We start from the raw sequence: 13,253 nt of genomic DNA, 5'->3' as shown, positions 1-13,253 counted from the left end.
CACAATCCCATAAATTTCTAATAGTAAACATCAAAAAAAATCCTTAACTGAAAATAGTTCAGAATGAGAATATAGCTCAGAAAAAATTCCAAGACTGTTTTTCAGACACATTCTGGAAAGATGTTACTTTGAAAATAACACCAATTAGTAGTATGTCCTGCTCAAAAGGCCAGATTATGTTATGTTTTAAAAATGAAAAAATTAACTCAGTGTATGTTATACAGTACTGTCAAAAGTATTACTATAAAAATCATAAAACCTTTTATTAAACACAAATTACCAAAATGTGAAGCTGCTGCTTCTTGACATATCCACCAGAGGGAAGTATACTGGATTGGACTGTTTTGCTAGTTGTTGCTGTTGTTGTTAAGTGTCGTTGAAGTCAGTTCTGACTCACAGTGACCCTTAATAGGGTTTCCAAGTAGCGGCTGGTGAGTTCCAACTGCATAAGTTTCGAACCAACCTTGCTATCTGGTGCTTATCCAACAATACCACAACCAGGACTCCCTGCTACTCGGCAACCTCTCCAAATTTCAGTGAGCTCATGTATAGTGGAGAAATAAGGTTAGTTGGTAAACAACCTAAGGAGATCAGATCAAGTTAAGTGCTTTTGAGGATATGGAGAAATTGGAACTCTTAGCCATTGTTGGTAGGAATGCAGAATGCTACAGTTGCTGTGGAACATAGTTTGGCGATTCCTCAAAAAGTTAAACATAGAACTATTATATGACCCAGCAATTCCATTCCTAGGTATATACCCAAGAGACCAGAATGCACCAATACAAGCAAACACATGTACACCAATGTTCACTGCTGCACTATTCACAACAGTTAAAAAGGTAGAAATAACCTAAAAGTCTACCAATAGATGGTTAAACAAAATGAAGTATATACAAATGAATATTATTCAGCCATAAAAAGAAACGAAGCCCCAATACATGCTACAAGAACCCTAAAAACATACTGAGTGAAGTAAGTCAATTACAAAAGGATAAAATAAGATCTCACATATTTGAGATATCTAGACTAGGCAAATATAGTGAGACCAAAGTTTATTAGTGGTTACCAGGAAAGTAAGGGAGGGTAAATGGGAGAGCCAACTAATTAGAAAACACTGAATTACTGGTTATGGTAACAGGAAATTTGGCAATGATTGTTGGTGAAAGTTGCACAAAATGATTACTCTAACTGAGATCACTAAATCATATACATGAAAAGTTGAACTGGCAAATATTATATATATGTATATTTGGAGTCCTAGTCGCCATAAGCACTTGACCTCAAGGTCATCTTGAATTGTAAAGTCGGCAGTTCAAACACATTAGCTGTTCCTTGGAAACCCTATACAGGGTTGCTATGACTCGGAACTGACTCGATGGCAATTAACAACAACAAAATATATATTAATTAGAACAAAAAAATAAAGTTCCCTTAAATACTCTAAAGCGATATTTATTTTCCCAACTTTATTTCTTCTTTTTTGCTTCAAATGTTGAGGAAAAAAGCTAGTATTTGACATAAAAAGAAAATTACTGTTATTAAGATTAAAAGCAGTCACAAACATCAACTGAGGCTACATACTTAATATGTTTTGTACTTCATTCTGGAAAGCAGACTAATTATACATCAGTCAATTAGTCTTTAAAATAAACTATGAAATTAAGTAGAATAATTACAAAAACAAAGGTTCAATGACTTACATCATATTTTTAATACACTTCAATACTTACTCAGAATCAGTGGTTTAAACAAATTACTCAACATTTTTCTGCATTCTAAAAGCAGAAAAGACTCTGAAAGTTGTTCTCTCAGCGTAGAGACACTAAAGCAAATGGAATAAATGAGAAGGTAAAAAAGAATCGAATTTTCAAAGAGCAGCTCAAGACGACAAGGTCGAACATTATAACAAATTGTGCAAAGACCTGGAGTTAGAAAACCAAAAGGAAGAATACACTCAGAATTTCCCAAGCTAAAAGAACTGAAGAAAAACTTCAAACCTTGGACTTGCAGTATTGAAGGATCCTATGGGCAAAATATTTAATAATGCAGAAAGCATCAAAAGAAGATGAAAGGAATACACAAGTCATTGTACCAAAGAGGTAGCATATGATCAAGAGCCAATGATACTGAAGGAAAAAGTCCAAGGTGCACTGAAGTCATTGGCAAAGAACAAGACTTTATGAACCGATGGAATACATATTGAAATCTTTCAACAAACTGATATGGCACTTGAGGTACTCATTTATCTACGCCAAGTAATTTGGAAGACAACTATCTGGCCAACTGAGTGGAAGAGATCCATATTTGTGCCCATTCCAGAGAAGTGACCCAACAGAATGTGGAAATCATCTGACAGCATCATTAATATCGCATGCAAGTAAAATTTTGCTAAAGGTAATACAAAAATGGCTGCAACTATACACTGACAGAGAACTTTGAGGAATTCAAGCCAATTCAGAAGAGGACAATGGAACGAGGAATAGCACTGCTGACATCAAATGGATCGTGCATGAAAGCAGAGAATACCAGAAAGATGTTTGCCTGTACTTTACTGACTACATAAGGTTTTCGACTGTATGAATCATGACAGGATATGGACATCATTGTGGAGAATGAGTATTCCAGAACACTTAATTGTGCTCATGAGGAACCTGTACATAGACCAAGAGGCAGTTGTTTTAACAGAACAAGGGAACACAGAGTAGTTTAAAATTAGGAAAGGTGTGTGCCAGGGTTGTATTCTTTAACCACACTTAATCTGTATGCTGAGCAAATTAATTTTGGAAAATGGATTATATTAAGAAAAATGTGGCATCTGGATTGGAGGAAGACTCATTGACAGCCTACGGTATGCAGATATTACAACCTTGCTTCCTGAAAGCCAGGCGGACTTAAAATATTTACTGATGAATATCAAAGACCACAGCCTTCAGTATGGGTTGCACCTCAATGTAAAAAAAAGCAAAAATCCTCACCACTGAACCAATAAACATTCATATAAATGGAGAAGACTGAAGTTGTCAATGACTTCATTTTGCTTTGATCAACCATTAACACTCATGGCAGCAATAATCAAGAAATCAAACCATGTACTGCATTAGGCAAATCTCCTGCACAAGACCTCTTTAAAGTGTTGAAGAGCAAAGATGTCAGTTTGAGGACTAGGATGCACCTGACCCAAGCCTTGGTATATTCAATAACCTCAAATGCATGTGAAAGTTGGACACTGAATAAGGAAGACCATCCAAGAATTGATGCATTTAAGTTATGGTGTTGGCAGTCTTTGGACTGCCAAAGAATAAAACAATCTGTGTTGGAAGAAGTACAGCCAGATTGGTCCTTGGAAGCCAGGATAGGGAGTCTTCGTCTCACATACTTCGGACATATTATCAGGAGGGACCAGTATGTGGAGAAGGGTATCATGCTTGATAAAGTGGAGGGTCAGAAAAAAGAAGGAAGACCCCCAAAGAGATGGGCTGGCCCATCGCTCAAACATAGCAATGGTTGTGAGGTTGGCACCGATCAGGCAGTGTTTTGTTCTGTCTATACAGATTCGATGGCACCTAACAACAAAAGCACTTCATATTTGATCCTTAACAACGTGGCAGGAAGGTAAGTATTAGCGTTCCCATATTATGGATTAAAAAACTGAGCCTCAGGGATATTAACTTGTTCAATTACTTCATAACAGGAAATTAAGATGGAGAGATGACTGCTGAGTCTACATAAAAAGAAAGCAATTACCTGGGTATTGTAAAGCAAAGCAGAAGCCTCAGACTTCACTGGCCAAAATGAGACACAAAGCATCTATTAAACTCATACTGTCTTAAAAGCAATAATCATTAGAACCTACCAGCACACCTTTAGTCACTTTCCTCTTTATAGAAAATGAATATTCATGTTGTTTTGCATCTCAAATTATTAAATGTACAAGCAAAAATTATTGTATTTTCAGAGTGGCAAACACTGTGAAAAGTGTTCCCAGTTCCCAACTGGTCTCTGTCTTACCACTACTGGGATTAGTTTTAATAAGGAAACACTTTTAAAATAATTTTCATTCAAGGTTCATCTGTCAGATTCCATAAATTAGTTGCTATAAAGAATCTGTATCTGAGAATCTCAACTCTAATAAGACCGTTTTCTTCCAATCTACTGAAAATGTACATTAAACACACAATGCTGGCTGTACTATTTTAGATAATGACGGAACATAACAGCTGATAGCCAGTTTGGGACAAATGCCAAAGTTCCCATTTGTCTGAAAATGCTAAAATTAATTGCAACAACACTAAGTTTTCAAAGTTAATTGTTATCACTAAATAAGAAAATATATCAACTAATATCCTCAAAAACAGACTAAATATGTTTCCTTCATTTGAAATACTATTTTAAAAATGTCTAAATGCTCCAAAGCTTAAGTAAACACATGTCAACCGTTTTATATATTTTTCATATATTTTATTTTTTAAACACTTAAAATTTTGCAAGCTAGCAGTAAAATATTGTCCTCCATATTTTATTAATTAGCACCGTATACCTTTTAAAGCTAACTGGAACATTGTTTCATTATATATGATTATAAAATAAAATGAATTTCAAATGCCAAACCAGGCTTAAATAACATTAATCTGTAGCATTATTTTGGCCTATGCACAAAGAATTATTTCAAAGATGAATTTAACTTATCAATTAAATGTCAGTTTTAATTTGTCAATCAAAGTATTACAGTATAAAGCCATGTATAATCCCAGAAATTATCATACAGTTAAAAAGGTGTATTTGTAAATTGAGAAAAAGTTATAAAAACAGAATATACTATACCTAGCTAATTTATAGTCCCTTATTTACTTTTTTTTTTTTTTTTTTAAGAAAAATGAGTAAATACCTCAATGAGAACTTCTACGGTGCAAGTTATCAGATACACAGATAGCGTTGTATATGACAGCGTTCTCACGCTTTGCTTAGTAGAGTTTGGCTTTACCAAAAAAGCGATCAAAACATCCAGGACAACTTACAGGGACAGCTGAAAGCTTGAAATAAAACTGCTCAGTGCAAAAGACCCCAAGTCATTCATATAAATTAAAACGAAAGCTTAAGACACTTAACCTCTTTCATCTGAAACATAACGCAATGAAAAAAAACTAATTATATTCAAATTTACTTCCACACATTAAAAAGGTGGTTTTTTTTAGTTTTTTTTTTTAAAGGTTATTTTCATTTTCTGTCTTCAAATAAAACCTTCTTTAGAGCTATGGGGTTAAATTCTGAGCCATGACTGACTGCTTACTAGCATGTCTGTTTTGCACACCAGTAGAATCAAATCCAGTTATGCCATTTGTGGATAACTATGACAAGATACAAAAGCATGTGTTTGCCATAAATAGCTCTGGCTAACAGCAAACTGCTCACACTGAACAGATCAAATTCTCTATAAGGAGAGCAGTCTTTGGACTACAGCCAAATCTCACTCTAAATGTTCAAGACTACTATATACCCATTGATTCTTTTTTCCCAATTCAATGTGCAAAACATATTAAGGGATAGTAGTAGAAATGAATAGTTCTTAAACCTCACAAGTATTATTAATCTTTTGAAGGACATTTTTCAAATTATTTCTATTATCACCAAATAAACATTATAAGCTTCCTGTTTCTACTACTCAACTACTTAGAAATGTAAATTATGAATAATCAAAAAAAAAACAAAACACTACCCTAGTAAACCAGATATTGAAAAGTACTCATGTCAAAATGCAAAAAAATCTCTGATCTCTGTATTAAAACATAAGGAAATAAACTGTATAAAAGTAATGCTCTATAATATTTTTAAATTACTTGGCTTTAGGATGAATATTTTTAAAACAAATAAATCAAACCAATTTAGAAAATATCATGCATGAATATTGTACAAAAAAGTTCTCAAATGACCAGTGCAGAAATTAATAGCTCTTTACCTTAGATGTTTTACATAACTTTTAAAATTCCAAGGAAAACAAGGCAACGTTCTATAATATGCCACAATTTTTATTGCAACGTGGCGATTTTTGTGAGGGTGGGGGGATTGATTTCAAAAACAATGTTCCGTTTAAGGCTCTTTTATACAGAAATTGCCATCATGACTGGTATTCAAAATATCTTTAGTGTTGCAAGACTCACATGGTAAACATAAAACTCCTACATGTATTCAGTAGTGTACACTCTATGAAAAACAAAAAGGCATTAATAACAGTTATTTCTCTCACGAAGGTATGCAGGTTAACAAGAATGAACACTGAGGTACTAGGATATGCTGATGACACAGTTTATGCAACTTAATTGGCATTCCTTTTTGGGTATGGTGGGTTAAACTCATTACAAAAAAAGTGCTTTCAATGCATAGTGTTGTATCTGTGCTGCCAATCCGCAAAAATAGGCTTGCCAAGGCAGGTGAGGTGTATGAATGCTTAAGTCTCACAGAATTGCAACCAAGTGCAACCATAAATAATACTGAATAAGGTTTACTGTCTGACCAGTAGATAATACTTTCAAGGCATTCAATTAGCTTACTCTTTGCAGTATTCTAAGCTATTCACATTGACAATCACATTCTTTGTAGTGCTGGCTGCAGGGGAGGTATAGAACCAGTTGTTTTGGCTGAAGTATGACAGAAAGGCATTCCTTGGGTTCTACTTAAAACTAACAGTATTAACAATCTAATGGCAATCACTGACAGGTTGCTTAATGAATGCTATCTCCTTCATTCATGTGTTCAAAGGGCCCAGTGGGGAAGGGAGGGGAAAAAAAAGAATCCTAAAACTATTCCAATTGACTGAGTTGGAGAAATGGAAACTCCTTAAGATCTAGATGGCACTTGGCTGTCATTTTATAAGGGTTTTCCTTCAAGTGAAACTACTACATTGCCTCCCAATTTCTCTCCGAGTGTGGAGCGGTCCTTAATATCATCCAAGCCATTTACTTGCCACTCATGTTTGATACCTTTAAAAAAAAAAAAAAAGAAGAAACAAATTATCCCATTACCTTCTTTTAAATAAAAAAGATCATTTCTCAGCACAAAAGATTCAATGCTTATACCTGTAAACTTCTTTTTAATGGCATCTTTAGAGCTAGCATATATCATCTTGCTTTTTAAAGGTGCACTTTCAGGAGCCCTAGAGGAAAAACAAAAATGTTGAGTCCCAATTACAAGAAAAACAAAGGCAAAACTGACTAAGTCAATAGTAATCCTTGCATTGTAAAAGTTCTTTTTTTCTTTTGTTTTTACACACCAGAATATAAATACTAGGTCTTCTTTCTTAGACTCTTTTGTTTCGTATGTGGCATCGTACAAAGCATATCGGCAATCATTCAGAGGTAGCAACTTCACAAAAGATGTGTACGGGTCCTCTACAGTATCACCAATGTCACCCACCAAGATCTGCTTTGCTTCCTCTACAATTATTTGTCTTTTGTCATCGCTTAAACAGAAGAGGACTGCTTTCTTTCTTTTTTTGATCTCCTCTTGTGTAGAAGATTTCCTTACTTTCATATCATTAAAAACTTTGATGACTTCATCATTCACTGTAACTCCAGAAGCCTGAAAATAACAAAGAGTAGTAATTCAGAACAAGTATTTTCGTTTTACCCAAAATTACTGTTTGTCTAGAAGTTCTCTTTAGTTTGGGCATAAAAAAAAATCCCATCAACCATTCAAGCAGTCCAATCAGATTTACATTTTAAGTATCAGTAAATTAGCTACCTAAGGATTCAAAGTCATCCTGCTCCATTCATTCTTTTCAAAGGGGTTTGGAAATGGAAGGTAGAGTGAATGGCACAAAATACAAGCTGTCCCATCCCTGAAATGTTTCCTATTTCACTGTGTGATGTCAGAGCTTCAGGAGGAGCAGCAAAAATACCTTCTGTATTGTGTCAACTCTGCTGGCCTTAAAAAAACACTTTTGGATTTCAGTTAATGCGTCTAGGATTTTTTTCTTTAAAGTCATTCTAGCTAGCACCGTTTCCTCATAAGGAAAGAGAATCAAGTGTAAACTCCAGACCGCCCACGGCTACAACGTAATTGCCTACAGCTCAAACCCAGGCACTTCAGACCTGACAGGTCGCGTGTAAAAGCTTCTCCCCTACCCCCGCCCCTCCAAGAAAGCATGTTAAAAGAATTTCCCCAGCTCCTTAAATCTCTCCGAAAAAGATGTATTACGGACCATCACAACCCGGACCAACACCTTTCAGCAGGGGCTTTAGAGCACGTTCTCAATTTTATGGCGCGCCTGTTATAATTAGGAACCTAAGGGCAAATGCTGCGATCGCTGGGCAGCGCTCCGCGACCCCGGTCTCCGCGGTCCTCAAGCTCCAGGCCCCGACCCCGCCCGCCCGCCCGCGCCCAAGTCCTCCAGCCCCCAGGAATCCGAAGAGCAGCGGGCCTGGGCCTGACGGCTGGTGGGCATTCTGGCCAGCCGGAGCAAGCCGGGTTGCAGCGCAGGAGCGCCCACCTCGCAGGCCAAAATCAGGCTAAAATGGCGGCCTCGCTCCCCGAGCCTTGCGGGGACGCGCGGGGGGCTTTGCTTGCCGCTGCTCGGCTCCCAGACCCGTGCACCCGCTTACCATAGTGCCCGCGGCTGTGGCTGCGGTGGCTGCTTGGGCTCGGGCTCTGTGGCACTAGGGAGGAGCTGGAGGAGGAGGGGCGTAGACAGCTGCGAGTGCGAGTCACGCCGGGAGCCACAATCCAAAAGAGAAGCAGCGGCCGCTCGGCGGCCAGAAGGCGGAGGGCGGGGCGGTCACGTGGGCACGCCCCTCCTACGTCGGCACGGCACCGCCCCGCTCCCTGGCCGGTCCTTTCGTTTCGCAGCCTCGCCCGGCCGCCGGGATGCCGGGCCTCCCGCGTCCTCGTTCTGACCCCGGCGCGCGCCGTTGCAGTCCGGGTTAGCGGTGCGGCGCGAGAGCTGGCTCTGCAACCTGGCAGCGCTGCCTCGAGCCCCGGGGCATCGTTTTTGGATTTCTGGAACCTGCCACATAGTACTGCTCAGTAGATGCTGCAACAATAATTGTAGGTTCTTTAGTGCTACAAAGAGAACAAGAAGGAAGCGCCTGAAGATTATGAGCCTTTTCTGCTGGTCCATGTGACAATGTATCTGAGAACTTCAGGACCATTAGTAGCTCCCTGTCTTCACCTGGTTGTTATAACTAAGATTTGCCATCACTTGGGTCCCTTTACTCTGGTAAAGGGTCAGCATTACCACTCATTACTGTTTGAATTTTGGCCCCTGTCTAGTAGAGGAATCCTGATGTGGTGCCGCGGGTGAATGCGTTGGACTGCAAGGTCGATTTGAACTGCAAGTCCGCAGTTCAAGCTCACCAGCTGCTCACTAGCTGCTCCTTGGAAAACATACACATCGTCGCTATCTATGAGTTGGAACCAACTCAACAGCACTTAACAACTAATAGAGGAATTTCAGTGTCAGCAGGTGTATTCATTTTCTATTGTAACCAATATAGCGGCTTGTGTGGCACTGTAAGGCAAGTACTGGACTGCTAGCCACAGATTGGTGGTTCAAATCCACCAGCTGCTCCCTGGAAACCATATACAGGGTCTCTGAGTCAGAACTGACTCATTGGAAGTTAACAACAACAAGAAGTGGCTTAAAAGAGTACAGATTTACTACCTTACTCTTCTGGATCCAAAAGTGGACTCACGAGGCTAAAGTTAGGTGTTGCTTTTTTAAAATTATTATTATTTTAAGGCTTCATTGCTTGTGGAGGAATGAAGGGATAATTGTTTCTTTACTTTTTCCAACTTCTAGAGGCTGTTGGTATTCCTTGGCTTGTAGATCCCAGTCAGCAATTGTATCACTCCAATCTCTCTCCGTCATCAGGTCTTCTTCTCTCCTCTGTCTTCTACTTCCTTCCGTCAGGAGACTATTAAAAGTACTAAAAAAGTATCAAAAGAACAAACAAATCTATGTTGGAAGAAGTACAGCCAGAATGCTCCTTAGAAGCCAGGACGGCTAGACATTGTCTTTCATACTTCTGACATATTGTCAGGAGGGACCAATCTCTGGAGAAGGATATCATGTTTGGTAAGGTGGAGGGGTGGAGTAAAAGAGGGAGACCCCCCAACTAGATGGATTGGCACAGTGGCAGCAGCAGTGGGCTCAAACAAAGCAATGGTTGTGAGGTTGGTGCAGGACCAGGCAGTGTTTCATTCTGTTGTATACAGGGTAGCTATGAATCCGTACTGACTCGATGGCATTTAGCAATATGATTACATTGGGTCCACTAGATAATCCAGAATAATCTCTTTATCTCAAGATCCTTAATTTAGTCACATCTACAAAGTTCCTTTGTAAGTAATATATTCATGTGGAAGTGATAGATTTACAGATTGTGGGGATTAGGATGTAGACATTTTGACGGGTCATTATTTGGCCTACCATACCACATCTATTACTCTTGAGCAATTCCAAGCCCAAAGAGTTAGCATGAGGGGCAGAGGATCCTGAGCAAGCCAGGACTGTTGTGGTGGTTGTTAGTGCCATCTAGTCAGTTCCAACTCATAGTGACCCTGTATAGGGTTTCCAAGGAGCAGCTGATGGTTTTGAACCACCGACCTTGCGGTCCAGTGCATTATCCTGCAGTGCCATACCAGGACTTGTTGTTAAGTGCCGTCCAGTTGGTTCTGGTGCATAGTAACCCCATATAGGATTTCCGAGGAGTGGTTGATGAATTTGAACCATTGACCGTGTAGTTCAAACTGACCTTGTATAGTCTAGTTCTTATCCTGTGGCGCCACACCAGGACTAGAACCCATCATGAAGCTATAATTATCCATGACCACAGATGCATGGCAGCAATAGACAAATATTAGGAGCTAAAGGCAAATAATCTCAAAGAGGGAAGGTAGCAAAAGAACTTGAAGGACATACTGCAGCCATCTTCCAACAGCATGGCAGACATAGCTCTGATGTTGTATGCAATGGCATCGATGCCAACTCAGTGAAACCCCATAGGACTGAGTAGACTCACCATACAAGCTTCTTTATAGAAGCAGATTGCCAGGTCTTTTCTCCCACGGAGCGGCTGGTGGAGTTGAACATCCAGTTTGTTGCTTAGTAGCCAAGCACTTAACTGTTGTGCCAGTGGGGTTCTTTAGACAGTTATTGTTGTTGCTGTTGTTAAGTGCTGCCAAGTCTATTGTGATCCATAGCGACCCTGTATAGGGTTTCCAAGGAGCAGCTGGTGAGCTTGAACCACCAACCTTGCAGTTCATATGACTGTGCAGTCTGACACATTAGCCCACAGCGCCACACCAGAAGTCCAGACATAGTTATAGGCATATAGAAATCAGAAATCTTTGTGAGTCCAAAAGATAAACCCACCCAAACAGAAGGTCTTGCAAATAGCAGGCAGTGTAAAGGAAAAAGCTTTGGGTCATCTGTGGTGGTGGTACTGTGCTATCAGGTCAGTTCTGACCCATAGTGACCCTGTACAGGTTTTCTGAGGTGGTAAATCTTTACAGGAGCAAAAAGCCTCATCTTTCTCCAAAGGAGCAGCTGGTGGATTCCAACTGCTGACCTTTTGGTTAGCTGCCCAACTCATTAATAAGGAATACAAGCGAAACATTTATGAAAACTTTGAGTGGAAACTCAGCTCTGACACTCACAAGGGTGCAATCAGGAGTTGTTAACTCCTGTGTAAAATGACATAATTTTACATTCTTCCTCTCAGGATTTTATGAGGGAGTTTGAAGATTATTCAAACAAGTGAAATAACATTTATAAAGCTGCTGCCCAGCTTAGCCATAGGAAACCCCCAGTTTTGTTAGGATCCATGGTGTGGCGCCTCAGGATAAGCACTCAACTTCAAGGTCAGTTTGAACGGCAAGGTCGGCTGTTCAAACCGACCAGCTGCTCTTTGGAAACCCTATACAGGCTTGCTGTGAGTTGGGACCGACTCCACAGCACCTAACAACAAGTTATGTTAATACCAATGCTAATGAAGGTGAGAGCGCTGATTATACCAAGTGACGGGAACGGTCACGGAAGCAATCCCAGTCCTCATTGCTATCAATCCTTTAGGCTTAGCTAAGGTTCACTTACACAAGATTCCTTAGAAAATTGGGAAAATGAACAACCTAATGCCTGTTCCCCAAAGGACCAATCTAGGTGGAGGTTTTTTGGAATGTAAAAGTTGAAAGATCATTTTTCCCTAGACCCATTTAAAACAATGACACTGGAAGATTATGTAGAAAAGTTCTATTAGAGCCTCTCATTTCCTGTCAAGAGGCCTTATATTCTCAGCTTCCACAGCTACTGTGTGACAAAGATTACATAAACATAAAGCTGCTCACGGCTTCACAATGTGCCTTTCTTCCCACATGCCTTCTTTACTCTGGTGTATCCTTCCAAACCCACACTTGTGTAAAAGACTGGGAAGCAGGCAAGTCGTGTATTTTTCAAAATACAAATTTGAATTTAGAACTGGAAAATGAACACAGTGGTAGATGTGTGTTGGAGTCTAATCTCCATGACTCACATTCTGATCCATAAAACTCTCTTTGGATCTTACACATCTCATCTCAAATTCCTTCTAGACTAATTTAGGAGCATGACCTCACAATAAAGAAACATTGCAGTCTGTGTTGTGTGAAGAAAAAAATGAAGAAAAGGTTAGCAGTAGTGAAAAGCAGTAAGTAGTTTGAAACAGTTTCAAATTATGTTTATAAATGCCTACTTCTTTAAATAAGTAGAAACCTCTATTTATTAAGTAACAGACAATGTGGGCCTGCCTCTTCCTGGCCCTCGGTCTTTCTGTCCTCAGTTCCTTGGGCTTTTGCCCTACTTGGGCAAGTGTTAAAAAGTTCTTTCTCTCTACTGATAAGTGTCCTTTAAGTCTCCTACCCCAAGACACTTCGCTTTCTCCATGTGAGGAGCTGGAAGCCACTGTGCTATCTCCTGATTCTGCTGCCTCTGTTGCTGGCTTTTCTCTGTCACTGTTTCTCCCTGTCTCAAGCGTTTAAACTCTGTCTGACTCCTGGAGGATTTCAGGGCAGGAATCCCAGGTCTACAGGCTACACTCCATTCCTAGCTCTTCTTTGTTGGTAGTCATGAAGTTCCTTCTTTACCCCTCATTTTAAGCCTAGCAAGATGGCAAAACTGACCAATCACCTTATTTGCATTTGTTGTTGTTAAGTGCCGTCGAGTTGGTTCCGACCCATAGCGATCCTGTATAGGGTTTCCAAGGAGCGACTGGTGAGCTTGAACCACC

General features: G+C 39.6%; 1 protein-coding gene across 1 annotated transcript; it reads right to left on the bottom strand.

The window, feature by feature from the left end:
• Positions 1 to 6,007: 6,007 nt before the first annotated feature.
• On the bottom strand, positions 6,008 to 8,744 carry CFL2 (cofilin 2 (muscle)). The gene is made up of 4 exons (XM_006835355.1): positions 8,595 to 8,744; positions 7,265 to 7,572; positions 7,071 to 7,147; positions 6,008 to 6,974 (listed from the first exon to the last, which is right to left on the bottom strand). The coding sequence occupies exons 1-4, from the start codon at positions 8,595 to 8,597 to the stop codon at positions 6,862 to 6,864; spliced, it is 501 nt and encodes a 166-aa protein (XP_006835418.1). The 5' UTR covers positions 8,598 to 8,744; the 3' UTR covers positions 6,008 to 6,861.
• Positions 8,745 to 13,253: the final 4,509 nt, after the last annotated feature.

The sequence above is a fragment of the Chrysochloris asiatica genome, unplaced genomic scaffold (genome assembly GCF_000296735.1).
Source record: "Chrysochloris asiatica unplaced genomic scaffold, ChrAsi1.0 scaffold00017, whole genome shotgun sequence".
In the NCBI taxonomy this organism is placed as follows: Eukaryota; Metazoa; Chordata; class Mammalia; order Afrosoricida; family Chrysochloridae; genus Chrysochloris; species Chrysochloris asiatica.
This window is presented reverse-complemented; position numbering and strand designations above follow the sequence as displayed.

Bases quoted from the DNA above. Each gene is read 5' to 3' on its own strand.
- CFL2 (XM_006835355.1), bottom strand. The intron at 7,148-7,264 runs GTGTGTAAAAAC...TTTTTCCTCTAG, and splicing joins GACCTAGTATTTATATTCTG to GGCTCCTGAAAGTGCACCTT. The intron at 6,975-7,070 runs GTATAAGCATTG...TTTTTTTTAAAG, and splicing joins CATTAAAAAGAAGTTTACAG to GTATCAAACATGAGTGGCAA.